Source organism: Ictalurus furcatus, chromosome 11 (assembly GCF_023375685.1).
Source record: "Ictalurus furcatus strain D&B chromosome 11, Billie_1.0, whole genome shotgun sequence".
Classification (NCBI taxonomy): Eukaryota; Metazoa; Chordata; class Actinopteri; order Siluriformes; family Ictaluridae; genus Ictalurus; species Ictalurus furcatus.
Window position 1 is genome coordinate 22910072 of NC_071265.1, and position 19269 is coordinate 22929340.

The following is a 19269-nucleotide window of genomic DNA, read 5'->3' on the forward strand; positions in this document are numbered from 1 at the left end:
TCTCTCTCTCTCTCTCTCATATGAGAGACCAAGAGAAAAAGGAGCCCGCGTAAATCTACTGCTCTTCCTCCATATGCGTTGCGCACGAAGAGGAAGGAAACTCGAGAAAGAGCGGCACACGTCGTGGTGAAGGAAGGTAGTCGAGCGCATTTGGTTCGCAGAGCTCTTTAACTTCTACACTCTGGAGAATTCTAGCTTACCTGCACTATTATCTACTCCAAACATTTTTTTTCATATTGTTTTTTTTTCAGTCATCAGGCAAGATCATATTAAAACAAAATCATAGCACATTCCCATGTAACAAAATGCCTTTTTCACTAAACGACATTCAAATAAAACATGGCACAGGACAACATTTTATTCATTTTCTTCTTTTTTTTTTTCTTTTTTTTTTTTTTTTAGTTTTTTTTCCTTCCTATGTAATTTTTTTTTCTTTTGCTTAAATATCTAATTCGTCTTTGTCGATTCTATTTTCAGTGATAAGATAGCAAAAAAATCTCAATGGTAGTTTTCACTTGGCTGAAAATTGTAGCAGTATTTATATACATATATAATAATCTGAAGATTTGTCCTTTGTACTGTTTTTCTGTAAACTGTGCAAATTCAGCAGTAACACGAGTGGCAAAAAGAGAGCAGAGAGAGGGCAGTCCGTTACATTTGTACAACATAAAAATAAGAATTAACAACAACAAAAAAAAATAAATCACACAAATTGAAATGTCCTTTGTCTTCTGTGCGAACTCTCGGGTGTGTCGTGACAACACCTGACCATTAGCATGGCTGGAGTGTAGGCATCCCAGAATTCATCCTTCTTGAGTCTTCAAAAATGATGAGCAAAAGTGTGTGTGTGTTTCTATGTGTGAAGAGGTCCAGCACACACAAATCACAACTAAATAATATTCAAAAGGTTATACACCAATGACAACAATCAAAATGCTTTCTGTTATGTGTCCTTGTGTTGACACACTCACACAGACACACACACACACATATATATATATATATACACACACACACACACTCACACAGACGAATAGTGTGTGCCCAGCTCTGTAGTAGCTCCAGTGTACTGCGCCAGTTCTTTGCAGTGTGTGTTTCGGGGGGAGTGTGTGACTTCAGTTTGTGTGTCATGAATGCTCGGAGCCCTGATCAGCTGCTCAGAGCCATGGTGTCAATCACCTGCTCAAGCTTACTCCTCAACCTCTGCCTGCGCGCCTGCTCGTCCCGCTCCAACGCACACAGGATCTACAGGGGAGAGGGAGAGAGAAAATAGAGTGTGAGATAAAGAAAGAAAAAGAACAAAACAAAGAAAGAAGCACAAAGTGGAACTACAATGCACCGAGGACTATCTATCAATCCACCAATCGATCAGTCCGTCCTGTCTGCCTCTGTTTTTGATCTGCGCTCACATGTCTATTAAAGCCGGAATACGACGGGGGTGCATGTGCTTGTGCTTTTAAAGCATAATGACACATGATGAGGCGCAGTGCTAATGGAGCCAGCTGTGTTACATTATCCAGAAAAACAAAATCACAGCGTACATGTGCGCACAGGGACGCGCACACACGGGGTGCAATAACGGAGCGGCAGGACTGACTGTTATTTGGCTAAAGGTTCAGTGAGGGGAGATACTAAAATGCCGCTGGCCAATAGGTCCAAAAACAATAATTACTGCAGGATAACAACAGGACATATTCTCCTTATTCTGTTCTCGGAAATGATCCGTTTTGCTATCTAAAATATACAGTATCTGCTAGCTTACGGTTCATTTTAGTCATTTAAAGATACCTTGGAAAATCAACAATATAGTGACAACTTCACAGGTCGTAAGTGTGTAAGTCAGCATGCTGAAGCATTATTTGGCTGCAATAATAATAATAATAATAAATATAGCTGCAAGCAGCAATTCTGGGACCAAACAATACAGAAGCAAAGTGAGGAGCTAAGCAAGCATGATTTTTAGCTTGGTCATGATTGATCATGACAAACCATTCAGAATTTATATGCAAAAAAATTCATGTCTCGTGAACACTAGGTGGTGCTGTTCCAAAACTGAGCAGGTACCGTCAAGTTATGATGCTCATTACATATACGAAGTTTGGTCTGATGAGTAAAAGCATTACGGAGATATAGCATTGTGTCCATTTTGGCATGATCGCTTTCACATTTATTTATGCGTCATTCGAGAAGGGTTTGACCAATCAACTTGAGTTCAATGACTTTTTGTCAAAATGGTCTGAAGATGATTTGTTTCAGTTTTGGTGAAAATCAGATGAACGGTCTAGGAGAAGTTCAAAAAGGTGTTTTGTTTTCGTTTTTTTTCCCCCCAAAATCAAAATGGCGGAGAGTAAGTTTGGCCGACTGTGGCCTAACTGTTATCGGTGTTCTTGAGGAAGACCAGTCTCATGACAATGGGCAGAAGTAATCAAAAGCAATTACCATTTTTTGAAATTGCATTATAATTTTGCTGTTCCAAAACAACGCAGGTACTTTCAAGTCATGATGCCAATGACAGCTACTAAGTTTGGTCTGAAAATGCTAATGCACTATGGAGATATAGCCTCACATCCGTTTTCGACGCAATCGCAATAGAATTAGTTCACACGTTACTTGAGAACGGTTTGGTTTATCCGAAAGCTTTTGATAAACTTTTGCCAACACGGTCTGAAGATGATCTCTTATGGATCTCATCAAAATTGGACGAACGAGCTGGGACCAGTTTGAAAAAGTAGGTTTTTCAGAAAATTCTAAAGGGCGGGCAGGAATTTTAGCCTACCATGGCATAGCTGATATTGTTCTCTGCATGACCCAGGGAATCTGAGAACACCAATCTCACGACAATGCACAAAAGTAGTCAAAAGCTATTAGCATTTTTTTGTAATTGAGTTATAATTGTTGACCACAAGGCGCCCTGAAACGTTTTGAGTACTTTTGATTGTGATGCCACCTACCAATTTTTGTAACAATGTGCCAAGTCTTCCATAAAATCAGTGTTTAAGACTAAATTCAAAATGGCCAACTGCCAAAATGGAATCTGTGGAGACCAGTTTCATGATTTTAGGACAAATCATTCATAAGCTAAATGTGCTTTTTTCATATCACATGACCACTACGTGGTGCTGTAATGAAACTGTACAGGTACCCTCAAGTCATGATAGCCATGACATACACCAAGTTTGGTATGAACACGCTAAAGCGTTTCAGAGATATAGCCTCGCGTCCATTTTGGCGTGCTTGGCATTGGATTCATTTGTGCGTTGTTCGAGAACGGTTTGGTCCATCAAAAAGTTGTTTTTAAGAACTTTTTTGCCAGCATCGTAGGAAGATTATCGCTTTCTTCGAATTTTGTGAAAATCGGATGAACGGTCTAGGAGGAATAAAAAAAAAAAGTAGGTTTTTCTGAAAATTCAAAATGGCGGAAAATCTAGTCAAGTGGAAATTAAAACCACGGGGGCCGTTCGACTCAGCACGAGCCAGGCGGAAGAAGAATTTTGTTTTTAGCATGTATGGTTCAAAAGTTATTAGCAGAAAGCCTAGTGCAATATTGAGCTGTTGGTGGCGCTAGAGGGATTAATATAGAGACGGAGATAGATTGCTATGGATAATTTTGAGACTGTCCTCTTACTGTCTGCCAAATTTCATAACTTTCTAGGGGCTGCTAAAGACTCAAGAGCGGAATAATAATAATAAGCAGAAAACTAACAGATACAATAGGTGCCAGAGCACCTTGGCCCCTAATAATAATAATAATAATAATAATAACAACAACAACAACAACAACAATACACTGCTCAAGTTATGGTGTGGCATCTCAGTATGAGCAGCTTTATATCTGTGCGCGTGTGTGTGTGTGTGTGTGTGTATGAGCGCTTACTTCATCTTTGTACTTGGTGATATAGGAGTAGATCTCATGCAGGGCGCTCATGCTGTTGAACTGGCTCAGGTGAAGGCGGGACTGCTCGGCCAAATACGCACTCATATCCTGATCACTGATCGCTGGCATCCGAGAGATATCAGAATAATATCTAGAGAGAGAGAGAGAGAGAGAGAGAGAGAGAGAGAGAAGGGACATGTCCATGTTAACACAGAAAATCAATAAGTAGCATAAGGGTTAAAACGTGCGATTAAAAATCAATTTTTTAATGCATCTTAATGCTTTTTTTATATTTTACAATATGACCACTTGCTATTTTTGGAACGTAATATAATTTTCACCCATCATGAAAAAATGAGCAGTGACACATGTTCATTAGGCCTGTCAGAACAAACCTCACTGCTCGAGTACAAATTGATTTGTTCAAATTTGTGTGCTTGAAGGCCAAGAAAAACAAATTCAACGTTTTAAGATCCAACGTTCTACATTTAGTCGCCTAACAAGTCTATGTAAACATGAGTTTCCTAACCTTCATATGTTTCGCAAGCCAGATTTCGAATGGTTGCTAGATGGCCTGGCACGTTTCGCCAATATATGTGGCCAAGAACCACCTACTTTCCCAGGAAGAGGCATTTTGACTGACAACAGAGCTTTTCCTGTATCCTGTCGACAAACATGCAAGCTTATTTACTCACCTCTTACTGCTTTAAACAAAACTTTTAAAAGACAGGATTCTGACAGGATTCTGTGAAATGAGCTCCAAAAAACCTTGGTGTGCAAAAGTTTGTTTTCCTGCTGAAAACTGGTGCATGGAAGTGCATATATATCATTTCATTTCAGGCATTTATACATCTGAGCAGTTCAGGGTTAAGGGCCTTGCTCAAGGGCCCAACAGTGACGACTTGGCAGGGCTTGAACACACGACCTTCCGATCAGTAACCCAATAACTTAACCACTGTGCTATCACTGTATACATAGAAGTACGGCGAGCCAATCAGATTGTAAGCTTCAAGATCCTGAAGGTTGGTGCCAGAAAAGTGTACCAAAAGTGTCAGATGCACTGTGGCCCTTTGTGCAGAGGTTCTGAATCTGAGCTCTTTGCTTTTATCCTCAAATGAATCAGAGTGTAACGCTACTGTTAACGTTCATGCTGTCTTAAAGGCTAACAGTTATGATAACGCCATCGCTAGTTTGCCCATCTCGAACACATCGCAAGCACATACTGCTGAGGCAAGCATAAACAATGACTTACCTCTCAACCCAGTTCTTGTAGTTAGGGATGTCTTTAGCGTAGAGCAACTTGTTCGAGGGTGAGTCTTTGCCCAGCTTGTGTTCTGACGTAGAACACGAGTCCATGAAGGTCTGAGCTACTACAGACAGACACGCGTCTGTGATGCTGTTCTTATGGATGTCAAAGACAAACTGAGGATTCTTTATCACATTCACCCAGAACCTTAATGGCAAACTGCAGAGACGGAGAGTGAATACAGAATAAAGAGAAGAGACAGAGACAAAGCACTTAACACGGCACATCGTCAAGTCCTCGTTATTGTACACTTTTAGGTCAATACAGACTTCCATACGCATTTAAAAACCCAATCACCGTCGAACCATGGTACATCAGATACTAACCAGTTACTTTTCCACGTGTGCCTGACATCTGGGTCTGTTATCTGGTGTTTGTCAGCCTGCTCATCCAGGAAGTCGAACATGTATTTGATAGCGAGAGGGAGTGCGCTGCCTCTATGGGCCGTGCTGAAGATGGTCTCAAACAGGTCGTCTACAAACTTCTGTAATGTACCCTGTCACACACACACACAATATTAAAGTTAGCTTTCCAATTGCAAATAAAACAAGTTTCATATCTTATGGCCAAATAATGCTCTTTACAATAAACAAGACAAAAAAATCAAAAGGAAGGTGAACGAGGAAGGAGCCACTAAATTAAAAGCGAACCTTATTTCATCTAGGGCAGGAGTTCTCAAACTTTTGAAACTAATATAAATTGGGCACATTATTTAAGAATACGTACAATAATATTCTGGCTATTTATTGAGGCCAGAGAGCTTTTCCTATTTCGGAAATTTCCACCTACGGAACCTTTTTTAAAACCATGTTATTAGATTCTAGTTGGCGTTATTTATAGGCATAATCATGGTGGCTCTGGTAATGGTCACTGTAACAAAATTTGAAAATCTCGGGCCCCCTGGCTATCCCTCGGGTCTCTGAACCCCATTTTGAGAAGCATGGATCAAGAGGAATAAATTAAACAAACAAACAAAAAAAATTATGATGTAACAAAACTTTGTACTGTTGTGCTTACTCTCTTCCCAACACCCAACTCATTAACAAACTCTTTCTGAGATTAAAATAGTGCGTTAGAACAGGAAACCACTAAACTATGCAGTGCAGATGAGGATCAGGAAATTGATGTAGACTAAGACCTCTGGTGAATCATCAGTGGTCTGAAAAACATGACCTAACTTGCCTGGAGCTTCATATGCAGTTAATGATTAAATAGCACCCCTGAGGGGCCCAAGAGGATTATGGGAAGTGTGGCTTCGAAGCAGTTAAAGCAGAGACATCTCAATCAGAGATCTCTATACTGACAGGAGATAGGAGTGCAGATGAGGAGAAAAGCCAGATTTCTTTTTCCCCAAAACAGCTCGATAAGCAAAGGTCACTGGTCTAATTAAGATACAGTGGTGCGTGTCAGACTGGACCTGCTGCTAAATGTTAATCAGGGACTAGCCTTTCACATACAAAGGTCAACATGACCTGGCTATAGAGAGAAGCTACATAAAAGACATAGAAAATCTAGGGTTAAGACAGGAACATGGGCCTGCGTATGAGCTCGTGTCTTATCTACCTTGGTTGCGAGCAGGCGGGTCAGGTAGATCTCAGAGACCATCTTGCTGCCGCGGTCTCCCTCCCTCTGGTCCGAGTGGTCGTGGTTCTTGACCAGATGCCAGAGTTTGGTTCCACTCTCCAGATCCGGAGTGATCATGGGGGTCCGCGAGCGCAGACTGTCAGGACTACTGGCTGTCCTCAACATACTCTCTGTGATGAATAAAGAAACGGAGGAAGGAATTACTTAGAAAGACAGGAGGAATGAGAGGAAGAAAGAGTATAAAAAAAAAAAAATCAGTCAAACATTTAAAGACTACAAAACAACGATGATGGATAAAAGACGACATGATGGAATAGCTGCCATTACTGCTATTGCGAGTTGCTCAAATGTGACGCAAAGCTTTTCAGCGATGGAAAGAATCTGTCGCATTTAAAGAGGCAACACTCCTTACTGTCACTCATGTAACATGCCATTCTTTCACATTCTCTCACTTGCAGCCTCTCTCTCAGATTCAGGAATTAATGTCTGTCATCAAAATCTTGACAGTCTGTGCTACTCCAGCAGCCAATCAAATATTAAATCACACAGTTACAGGTTACTGAAATATGAAAAAGACAGCTCTAACCGTATCGACTGAGGGACTTGGTAAACGTAGAGGAGTTGGAGATGTTATAAGCAGAGTTCTGCTTAGGGACCAGAGCCATCACTGAGCCATCAGTAACCTACACACACACACACACACACACACACACACACACACACACACACACAGAGAGAGAGAGAGAGAGAGAGAGACAGAGAGCTTTATCTTTTCTTTATCAAAAAAAAATAAACTCCTCTTTCGCTGCTTCACAAGACAATTTTTGCCACCCAGCTTTTGTTCTGAATCCAATGCATACTCGTAGAATGTAGGCAAATATTCCCAATGTGAGCGTGATCATTGTAAGAAGTTGATGCGATTTAAACAGCAATTTAAAAAGAATGACCCAACTTGTTTAATTGGATAGAAATTAACTTCAGCGTTTTCCCTCAATCACTTCACTCTATTCCAATTGATGTTTATACATAAAAGGGTTTTTTATTTTTATTTTGATTGAGTCCAATTATTAACAAAATATTAGGATGCATAAATAGAAGCGTGTTATTATAAATTACATATTAATTTATAAACCTTGTTTGTTGCACATTACTGATTGATTATCTGCCTCATGCAGACCACCGAAAAACTGAAATAGGGCGGATTTGTGCTGCTGGTTGAATAGTCCTTCTGCAGTGTAAAGGCTTGCTATCATTCCCTGTTGGGGAGTTGCTATGGTTACCTGGCAGCTTGTGAACGTGCTAGGTTGTTGGGATGTTGCCATAGTAACCTAGTGGTGCAGGAGGTGTTGGGCCATTGGTTGTAATTGCTTTGCTATTGAATGGATATGAGATTGTGATTACCTGGTAGTGAGCAAGTGTATTGAGGCGTTTCCAGTCATTATCGATCTTGGTGGTGACGTCTTCGTCCTGGAGAATGATTCTAGCCATTCGGCCCTGACGCCATTCTACACACAAATGGGTTAAAGTGAGAGCCGTTCAGATTAGCTGCTGGCAACCGTTAATTTACAGTGGACTGAGGACTCGGTGCCTTTAAATGTCTGTGGAACTAGAGTAGCTCTCTTACCCAGATCCATGTCTCCTGCCTTGGGTCTCTGAGAGTACGGGCTGCCCTTATACACTGCGTCCAGCAGTTTCTCCTTCACCTGAGTGATGGTGTCACAGTTCAGGCATTTGACCGTGACCTCGGATGCATTCTCGTTCTCTGGGTTGACGCAGTGCAGTGTCTGTGAACAGAGCAGAGACATTAAACTCAATGCTCTAAATGATCATGATACACACATTGCTATTTTCAGACATTATACCAGTTACATTGACTACACAAAAACCCACCTGTTACACTGACTAGAAAAGGCCATACCAGTTAAACTGACTACACACCAGTTACACCACCTACACAAGACCCCACGAGTTACACTGCCTACAGAAGACCCCACCAGTTACACCGCCTACACAAGACCCCACCAGTTACACCGCCTACACAAGACCCCACCAGTTACACCACCCACACAAGACCCCCACCAGTTACACCGCCCCCACAAGACCCCCACCAGTTACACCGCCCCCACAAGACCCCACCAATTACACCGCCCCCACAAGACCCCACCAGTTACACCGCCCACACAAGACCCCACCAGTTACACCGCCCACACAAGACCCCACCAGTTAGAAAAGGCCATACCAGTTACACTGCCTACACTTACACACCAGTTACATTGCCTACAAAAGACCCCACCAGTTACACTGCCTACACAAGACCCCACCAGTTACACCGACTAGAAAAGGCCTTACCAGTTACACAGACTACAGAAGACCCCACCAGTTACACCGCCTACACAAGACCCCACCAGTTACACTGACTAGAAAAGGCCATACCAGTTACACTGACTACACACCAGTTACACCGCCCCCACAAGACCCCACCAGTTACACCACCCACACAAGACCCCACCAGTTACACCACCCACACAAGACCCCACCAGTTACACCGCCTACACAAGACCCCACCAGTTACACCGACTAGAAAAGGCCTTACCAGTTACACAGACTACAGAAGACCCCACCAGTTACACCGCCTACACAAGACCCCACCAGTTACACTGACTAGAAAAGGCCATACCAGTTACACTGACTACACACCAGTTACACCGCCCCCACAAGACCCCATCAGTTAAACCACCCACACAAGACCCCACCAGTTACACCACCCACACAAGTCCCCACCAGTTACACCGCCCCCACAAGACCCCACCAGTTACACCGCCCCCACAAGACCCCACCAGTTACACCGCCCACACAAGACCCCACCAGTTACACCGCCCACACAAGACCCCACCAGTTACACCGCCCCCACAAGACCCCACCAGTTACACCGCCCACACAAGACCCCACCAGTTACACCGACTACACACCAGTTACACTGCCTACACAAGACCCTAATTACAACGCCTACACAAGACCCCACCAGTTACACCGCCTACACAAGAACCCACCAGTTACACCGACTACACAGGACCCCACCAGTTACACCGCCTACACAAGACCCCACCAGTTACACTGACTAGAAAAGGCCATACCAGTTGCACTGACTACACACCAGTTACACCGCCCCCACAAGACCCCACCAGTTACACCACCCACACAAGACCCCACCAGTTACACCACCCACACAAGTCCCCACCAGTTACACCGCCCCCACAAGACCCCACCAGTTACACCGCCCCCACAAGACCCCACCAGTTACACCGCCCACACAAGACCCCACCAGTTACACCGCCCACACAAGACCCCACCAGTTACACTGCCCACACAAGACCCCACCAGTTACACCGCCCACACAAGACCCCACCAGTTACACCGACTACACACCAGTTACACTGCCTACACAAGACCCTAATTACAACGCCTACACAAGACCCCACCAGTTACACCGCCTACACAAGAACCCACCAGTTACACCGACTACACAGGACCCCACCAGTTACACCGACTACACAAGATGCCACCAGTTACACTGACTAGAAAAGGCCATACCAGTTACACCACCTACACAAGACTCCACCAGTTACACCGACTACACAAGACCCCACCAGTTACACTGACTAGAAAAGGCCTTACCAGTTACACCACCTACACAAGACTCCACCAGTTACACCGACTACACAAGACCCCACCAGTTACACTGCCTACACAAGACCCTATTAGTTACACTGACTAGAAAAGGCCATACCAGTTACACTGACCACACACATTACACTGCCTACATAAGACCCCACCAGTTACACCGCCCACACAAGACCCCACCAGTTACACCGCCCACACAAGACCCCACCAGTTACACCGCCTACACAAGACCCCACCAGTTACACTGCCTACACAAGACCCCACCAGTTACACCGACTAGAAAAGGCCTTACCAGTTACACCGACTAGAAAAGGCCTTACCAGTTACACCAACTAGAAAAGGCCTTACCAGTTACACCGACTACACAAGACCCCACCAGTTACACCGCCTACACAATACCCCACCAGTTACACCGACTACACACCAGTTACACTGCCTACACAAGACCCCACCAGTTACACCGACTACACAAGACCCCACCAATTACACTGACTAGAAAAGGCCTTACCAGTTACACCGATTAGAAAAGGCCTTACCAGTTACACTGCCTTGAAAAGGCCTTACCAGTTACACCGACTAGAAAAGGCCTTACCAGTTACAACGACTAGAAAAGGCCTTACCAGTTACACCACCTACACAAGACCCCACCAATTACACCGACTACACAAGACCCCACCAGTTACACCGCCTACACAAGACCCCACCAGTTACACCAACTAGAAAAGGCCATACCAGTTACACTGACTACACACCAATTACACTGCCTACACAACACCCCACCAGTTACACTGACTAGAAAACGCCATACCAGTTACACTGACTACACACCAGTTACACTGCCTACATAAGACCCCACCAGTTACACTGCCTACACAAGACCCCACCAGTTACACCGCCCACACAAGACCCCACCAGTTACACTGACTAGAAAAGGCCTTACCAGTTACACTGACTAGAAAAGGCCTTACCAGTTACACCGCCTACACAAGACCCCACCAGTTACACCAACTAGAAAAGGCCATACCAGTTACACTGACTACACACCAATTACACTGCCTACACAAGACCCCACCAGTTACACTGACTAGAAAACGCCATACCAGTTACACTGACTACACACCAGTTACACTGCCTACATAAGACCCCACCAGTTACACTGCCTACACAAGACCCCACCAGTTACACTGCCTACACAAGACCCCACCAGTTACACCGCCCACACAAGACCCCACCAGTTACACCGCCTACACAAGACCCCACCAGTTACACCGCCCAGAAAAGGACATACCAGTTACAGTGACTAGAAAAGGCCATACCAGTTACACTGACTATGATTTCAAAAAATTTAAATTTTCATAACAAACAAGTAGCACATTTCCAACGTAATGTTAAAAACGAAAGTAACAAAATCATGTTAACATTACGAAAAACAGTACAGGAGAAAATAAATGCTAGCAGAAATAGCTTCTGAGCTGCATTTAAGGAAGAATTTTGTATCTGATGAATAATAAGGCTTCTCAGTGCGGGTACAGTAGCAACGGCACCATAGCACAGGCATAATCTGAAATCAAAGGGCAGAGTGGTGTGGTATTGACGTGAGAGCAGCTTTAACATGCATCTCTAGCTGTGTGTGAAGAGCTACTGCTGTTCCACACTCTCGGTGTAAAGCTACTGACCAGGGTCTTATAGTCGATCTGCTGTCTGATCAGTTTGTCTTCACTGAGAGAGTAGCGCGCTTCTCCTGTGATGGCGTCTATCGGCCCTTTCTCCATCTGCTGCTTCATTGCACAGTAGAGCATGAAGAGAGGCTCTCCTGCACACTCCTGTACACAAACAAGTCCACACACACATACACACACAGTGAGTGCACATAATGAACAAAGGAAAAATTTGCATTAGCATTGAGAATATTGAAGAGTATATTTCTAATTTATATCTACGTCTGGTTTTCTCCAGAACTGACTTAAAGACAGTATAGACAGTATCTGGAATATTATTTCAGCATAAATGGAGGTACAGGCAGTGATCAATGTGAACAGGCTTGTGTTTAATGCCAAGGGGGAGATGAGGAGCCAGAGACTGCTGTGGATGATGCTGATTATCTGATAATGATAACGCTACTGCCTAAATTGAAAGAATTAAAGATTATAATGGGAAATGAGTTTTTTTTTCCATATGTAGATTAGGTTATAAATGTAGAGGTAGGCAGGGCATATTTCAATGCAATTGCAATGAACCTTTAAATGTGATTTTGTCCCTTTGTTGTTTTTTTTAAACCGTTAAATAAGATTTTTAAAAGTTTCCAGAACTATACATAGTGGAAAATGTACAGGGTTTCTCCCAGGCCAACACATACGGTATATAATTGTAATGAGGAGTTAAATATTTAAAAATCCCATTTCGGAGTGCAGATGTAGTTTAGGTCTAAATGGCTCTGGAATTATACCAAGGGCCATTACCACCTCTCGGTTTTCTCTAAACTGTTTTCCCATCATCTGAACGCAAGGTATATTAAACTCCAATTAATTCCCAACATACACACTCATTCCGAGCGTACAGTGTGGAAACGCATTTCTGCTGCTTCAGTGTTTCTGCTCTTGTTTCATAGCCCACTGGAGAGAATGAAAGGATCACTGATGGGTATTGTTCTGTAGACCAGTCCCTCTGTTATGGATTAATGATTTCTGCGCTCATCTAGACACCGAGGATGCTTGTTTCCTCTGTGCCAAACTGCAGGGTGAGAGGGGCTCGTTGTCCAAGTTCAGCATAAACTCGCAGGACACAATCTATCAAAAGAGTCCTTCAGGATGCATGAGTAATTCCTGCAGTCAGGGAAAACAAAAACAGGGCGAAAGCAGCGTAAGCTGCCGCTGCTCCCCTGAGCATTCCCTATTCAGCACGGACGGAGCCCAGAGCGAGTCTGAATGAGCTGCGGAGTCTGTGTGAAGGAGGCGGGTGCCAATTGATGGAGGGGTTAATAGAAGGCTAATGACTGTGGAGGAAAGTGCTGGTGAAGCACTTCAGAGCATGAAATGTGTCAAACCGGCAATGAGACGAGAGCTGAAACCGCCTCGCTCCCTCACTTTTCTCAATCATTCCTTCCTACGCACTGCCTCCTCTCATCTTTCACAAGTTCTACCTTTCTTTCCTGCTCTCCCTTGTGAACTGTTCTTTATCTTTGTCCTTTCATGTCCTTTCCCATTTAGTGTATTGTTTGTCCTCCTCTACACAAAGGTTTCCTTTGCTGCTTGCTGAGCATCTCTTATCATAGGACCAGAAAACCACGCTTGACGGGGTGCACATTGGCAGCCAAATTATCCACAATTAATTAGCAACAATTCAATTAATTAAACCTAATAACTTCCTCACACATCGTGTATTGCTTTGTAGGGGTTTCTGGACCTCAAGTTCCTCTTGCTAATAAACAACTACTAAAGTCAACAGAAAATTGAACAGAAGTGCACGCGGCCCCTTTGTGGCATCCGTACCCTCGGAGTTTCTCGCTCGTCTCCCCCCCACTACCCTCCATATGTCTCCGCCTCATTGGGCTCGTTAGTATCGAGGCTAATTAAACAGACAGCTGTTTATGAGCAGCAACAGACAGGAGACAGGCACAAATACTCTGACAGCTACTGGATTTGGGCTTCTCACTTTCATATCAGCAAAGTCTGTGTGTGTGTGTGTGTTGATTTTAATGTGAATCATGACTTAATATCTCTTTAGCAGTTACATGATTGAAATGCTTAGTCAAACTCATGTCATGATGTGAACCAGCATATCAAAGTGCAAAAACAAACAAACAAAACAACGTACGCTCCAAGCCCTTATCAAAAAAAGTAAAGCAGGTTCATCTCATTCATTGCATCGCAAGGATCATTAAATATCCATGCACGCTTCAGCATCTCTTGAGCAGTGACTTCTTTTGATTCCTATATCCGTGTGTCTAATAACTCACTTCTACAAACCAAAGATATTTGGAAGTCAGACGCAGAAAATAAAATCAAATAAAAAGGCTATATATAGAGTCCTGGCTGCATGGGCATGTGCACGGCTCATGGTTGAGAGACTGAGAAAGTCTCTCTGCCAGGGACATATGGCAGATTCTGTGCTGTCACTGAACTCAATCTCCCATAAGCCTTTGCAAGACACCCAAGGTCAATAAAGGATACACAAACACTAGGAACCTCAAGCTGTTATGTTCACACGTACGCACAAAATACACACACCACATGTACTCGCACACAAACACACATGCGTGTACAGAATCAAAAAGGACGCGCACAAAAAGACGCTTAATAACACACCGACACACAAGAACACACTCACTCACCTTCAGGAACTTGTACAGGAGGAAGGTGAACCAGTTTGTCAGCATTTTCTCTGCTACAGACTCCGTCCTAAAAGAGGGGGGAGGGGTTGGGATAGGGCGAAAAAGAAATTAATGTCAGATAAACATTACTTCAAGCTTCAAGAAACTATGTAATGGCTTGCCTCGGGACTACTAAACACTCTGCGTATGATCTCCTGAGAATTGGAGGCCGTTTAATTCCACTCTGACAGCAGTGAGCTAAAGACCAACAGCACCACCTGCGCTAACGAACGCGAGACGATCCCGAGCGTAACGCGGCCCGCGAACCGACACGCGCCCGAACGAATGAGCAATATTACTAGGCCCGTTGCTCATTTTCTTCCGACTCTCCAAAGCAAACCACCAATCCTCATTAAGAAAACGCACCAATTAGAGTAATTCAGTAACTTTTCTAGTTGAGCAGAAACCTGCCGCATAACAACCCTCGCACGAGTCCCTCGGAATGAAGCAAATTAACAGACAAAGTAATTAGCGGACTTTATTAGCGCTAATCTGTTAACGGAGGGGGAGAGAAGTGGAAGGAGAGAGCGGGGGTAAACTGTTTTCTCCTTCCCTTCTTTTTAATTATTCACTCGCTCACACACAGACAGATGAAACGCGCAGAGAAATGAGGCAGTGCTAAGTTTAAATGAGGGAGAGAAACACTGAGCCGGCAGAAAAGAAGGGGGGGAGGGGGTCGAGGACTGTGCCTGCTTGTGTGCGTTTGAACTTCAGGCACTGCTTTTTCTTGTAAATCTGCTGGAGGAAGGTATGGCTGGAGTGAGCACAGACAGGAGTACCTGAACAAAACATGCTCTTACACAAGCCCCAGTGGAGAGTACACCTAGATCAGGCAACTCATGTTTTGGAGCAACTTCGGGAAACTATGTACGCACAGCGCTCAGCTAGACCTTTGTTTTGTTTTGTTTTGTTTTGTTTTTTTTTTACATACAGTTGTGCCCAAAAGTTTGCATACCCCTTGCAGAATCTGTCAAATCTGACTGTTAACAAAATAAGAGGGATCATAAAAATCCCATGTTTTTTATTTAGTACTGTCCTGAATAAGCTATTTCACATAGCAGATGTTTCAAAAGTTTACATATGTTTGATTCTTAATACTGTGTGTTGTTACATGGATGATCCATGACTGTTTTTTTTTTTTGTTTTGTGATAGTCATTCATGAGTCCCTTGTTTGTCCTGAGCAGTTAAACTGCCCACTGTTCTTCAGAAAAACCCTCCAGGTCCTGCACATTCTTTGCTTTTCCATCATATTCTAAATATTTGACCAATTTCCAGCATTGGCTATATGATGTTGAGATCCATCTTTTCATACTGAGGACAACTGAGGGACTCGTACACAACTATTACAAAAGGTGCAAACATTCACTGATGCTCAAGAAGGCAACACGATGCATTAAGAGCCAGGGGGGTGTAAACTTTTGAACAGGATGATTGGTGTACATTGTTAGTATTTTGTCTTCTGGGAGACATCTTATTTAGCGTCTGAAGGGCAGTACAAAACGGAAAGAAAAAAAAAGATCTTTAAACAGAATAATTTACACAGATCATCCTGTTCAAAAGTTTACATCCCCCGGCTCTTAAAAGGGGTATGCAAACTTTTGGGCACAACTGTATTTCAGGCAATATATAGCATACAATACTTTGTGTATGTATTCATCCCCTTGTAGTGTTACAGCCTGGAAATTGAACTAATTCAGATAATGTCATTAAACGAGCAAGATGGACGGAACCAAATACAGGCTGATCCTAGAAGAGAACCTGCTCCAATCTTCAAGAGGCGTGAAGCTGGGGTGGAGGTTTACCTTCCGACCCTAAACATACTGCCAAATCTACACTGGAGTGTCGGGCTGGGCGATATATCGATCTAATTTCAATATTGAGATAAATGTTTACACGATACACTTTTCTGAGATGGCATGGTAATGCATTTTTTAAAAATGTTTTAAATAATTACAAATTAATTGGTACTGAATGGATGCCGTTGATTTGTTGTAATAAAATTAATTTTTTTTTATCATCTTTGTCTTTGGAGGCATTAAAGAAAAGTACCATCAAATTCAGTTGAACTGTGGGGTTTTTTGTTGTTGTTGTTAAATCTTACTACTGTTTTGCGGACAGCTTGTAAGTTACATTATATACTGTGATACACATTGTGTATGGTAGAAATCAAGTCCTCAAGTATCGCGATATGATATTTGTGTCTTATCGCCCAGCCTTACTGGAGTGGTTCAAAATGTGCTAGAACTGTCTATTCCTCAAACTGACTAGGAGTCTGTGGGGAAAACATGAAAATTATTGTTCATCAATGATCTCCATTCAATCTGACGGGGCTTGAGCAATTATACTCAAGGAAAATGGGTAGAAAAATATCATGAGTCAGAAGTGCAAAGCTGTATCCCTGCAGCTCTATCTGCATCCGAAGGTGGATACTCACCTGGGGGTGTGGGGGGGAGGGGGGGGGGGATTACTCTTGCAACAAACAAATGTCTGCTTTTTTTGTTGAAAAATATTTTGTACATTCAAATGTTAGACACACTGTGTATATCAAAATGTGGGAAAAGTCTAAAGAAGGGGTGTGTAGGTGTGAATACGCGAACGCACAAAATGGTCATCATTTTTGTTTAAATATACATCCAAGAATCAGTTATCGCCACACCCACATAATCCAATTCTGTTCCTTCTCCACATCTCTGGACAGTAATGACTGTTTTGCTGTTTAGAAAGTATGTGTATCCATTCCCTATGATCATTTCCTCCTCTGTTCCTCTATATCTGTTCATCTCCTGCTATGCCTAAAATAACTTGTTCCCTCTCTCTCTCCCGCTCTCTTTCTCTCTCTCGCTCGCGCTCTCTCTGGGGGGCCTGTGTGCTCAGGTGTGTAATATTCTCAGACAGAAGTGAAGACACAGAGATGGTGCGAGGAAAGGATTCTGGCGTGAACAGTAACAGAGGCAAAGCGAGGGCGACAAATGACCTGCCATGTCCTCAATCATCAACACATTAAAGCATACACCATGCAGTTATCTAAAAACATGCATACAAAAGGGTCCAGGTACCTGCGGAGCAGCAGTTTGGGGTGGTTCTTGCTCTCCAGGTTTTTGTCGATGAGGTCAGACAGCAGCTGCTTGAGGACTCCTGTAGCATACTCCATCTCCCCCTGCAGCGCACTCATGATGAGCGAGGCCACGTTGCCTCTGTCGCGCATTGAGAACGAGCGCTGGGCCTCCAGTGTGCGGATAAACGTCAGCAGGAAGTGCTTCTTGTTCAGGAGCTGCCCGAACAGCGTCAGCGCCTTCTCCACGTTAGCCGGCACCTGACGGAGGAGGACAGGAGCGACGGAGCAGGAGGTGATGCATCATTTCAATGTTAAAAGCTCTATTGAGGAGACTGTGAGAATCGATGTGTTTTTGGACTGTTCAAGGCGCCATCTGCGCAGCCATTTTCAGGTTTCTCTTCGCCGACTAGCTTAAGTGGCAGCGCAAGACGCGTGCGTCTTTGATTCGTTCTCAAAAGAGCCCAGACTAGTCATTATATCTTAGAGTTGTTTTTGATCTCCAATTCACACCGAGCTTGTTTTATTGATACAGATTGACTCAGTCTGGCTAATAAGCCAGAACATTTGGCTTTTGCAGCAAGCTTCACAGACTAAACAGGCTGGGAAACACTTTTAACTTGTCAGCATAATAAAGAGACCCTGCTTGAATGGGGGTCATTATTAAATCGAATCTAGCCTGACTGATATATTACAGCCCGTGTTGCTAATAGGCCAGTTTTCAAGTAGACCACCAATCACAGCAATAACATACTTGTACCGTGTCGTCTATGAAACAATTAACGACCGAAAGAACGAAGCAGAATATGATCAACACCGATATCCCTGCTGAGTTTTTCTTCTTCCTCGTTATTGACTAGCCTCATGTAATGGGTGTACCGAATCAGTGTAGGGACTCGATGCTGAGCTCATATTCGAGTTAATAGAATTCAGAAGGAAAAGAGCCTCCATATAGTTTTTGCGCTTACACTGAATTTTGCGTGGATTATATTCAATTTGAGTGCAAAAAAAAAAAAAAAATAAGGCTTTAAAAGTTTAGCCATCTACACTCCCCATTCTGCTTCGCAGACAACATCTTAGAGCTACATAATACACAGGGGAAATGAGATGGCACTCAGAGCAGCTGCCCCATTCTAACAGCTCCTAAACAGTGGAATAAAGCGCCGCTATCTTTCAGAGAGCATTTATTTAGAAATGTGTGTGTCGGTCTCTGGAGAGGCCAGGATTGCAACTTAGTAGCAGCATAATAAGAAATTGATCCATATAGCACAAGAGCTGATTCCACCAGAGATATGAATAGAAAGCCAATGCAACACACCTACTTTACCAATTATGCATCATGAGATGTGCTTTCTGTCTCTGTGTGTGTGTGTGAGAGAGAGAGAGAGAGAGAGCACAGTGT

General features: G+C 43.3%; 1 protein-coding gene across 3 annotated transcripts in view; it reads right to left on the reverse strand.

Moving 5' to 3' along the window:
• Positions 1 to 342: 342 nt before the first annotated feature.
• The window catches only part of plxna1b (plexin A1b), a 236687-nt gene continuing 217760 nt past the window's right edge, over positions 343 to 19269 (reverse strand). For all 3 annotated transcript variants that reach the window (XM_053636054.1, XM_053636055.1, XM_053636056.1), the window contains exons 22-32: positions 17872 to 18128; positions 14776 to 14842; positions 12122 to 12268; positions 8389 to 8548; positions 8166 to 8269; positions 7351 to 7447; positions 6744 to 6934; positions 5507 to 5676; positions 5127 to 5339; positions 3875 to 4025; positions 343 to 1245 (exon numbers count right to left, since the gene is read on the reverse strand). In XM_053636054.1, the coding sequence (XP_053492029.1) occupies positions 1150 to 1245; positions 3875 to 4025; positions 5127 to 5339; positions 5507 to 5676; positions 6744 to 6934; positions 7351 to 7447; positions 8166 to 8269; positions 8389 to 8548; positions 12122 to 12268; positions 14776 to 14842; positions 17872 to 18128 (1653 nt within the window). In that variant the 3' untranslated portion in view covers positions 343 to 1149. The remainder of the gene's footprint in view (positions 1246 to 3874; positions 4026 to 5126; positions 5340 to 5506; positions 5677 to 6743; positions 6935 to 7350; positions 7448 to 8165; positions 8270 to 8388; positions 8549 to 12121; positions 12269 to 14775; positions 14843 to 17871; positions 18129 to 19269) is intronic.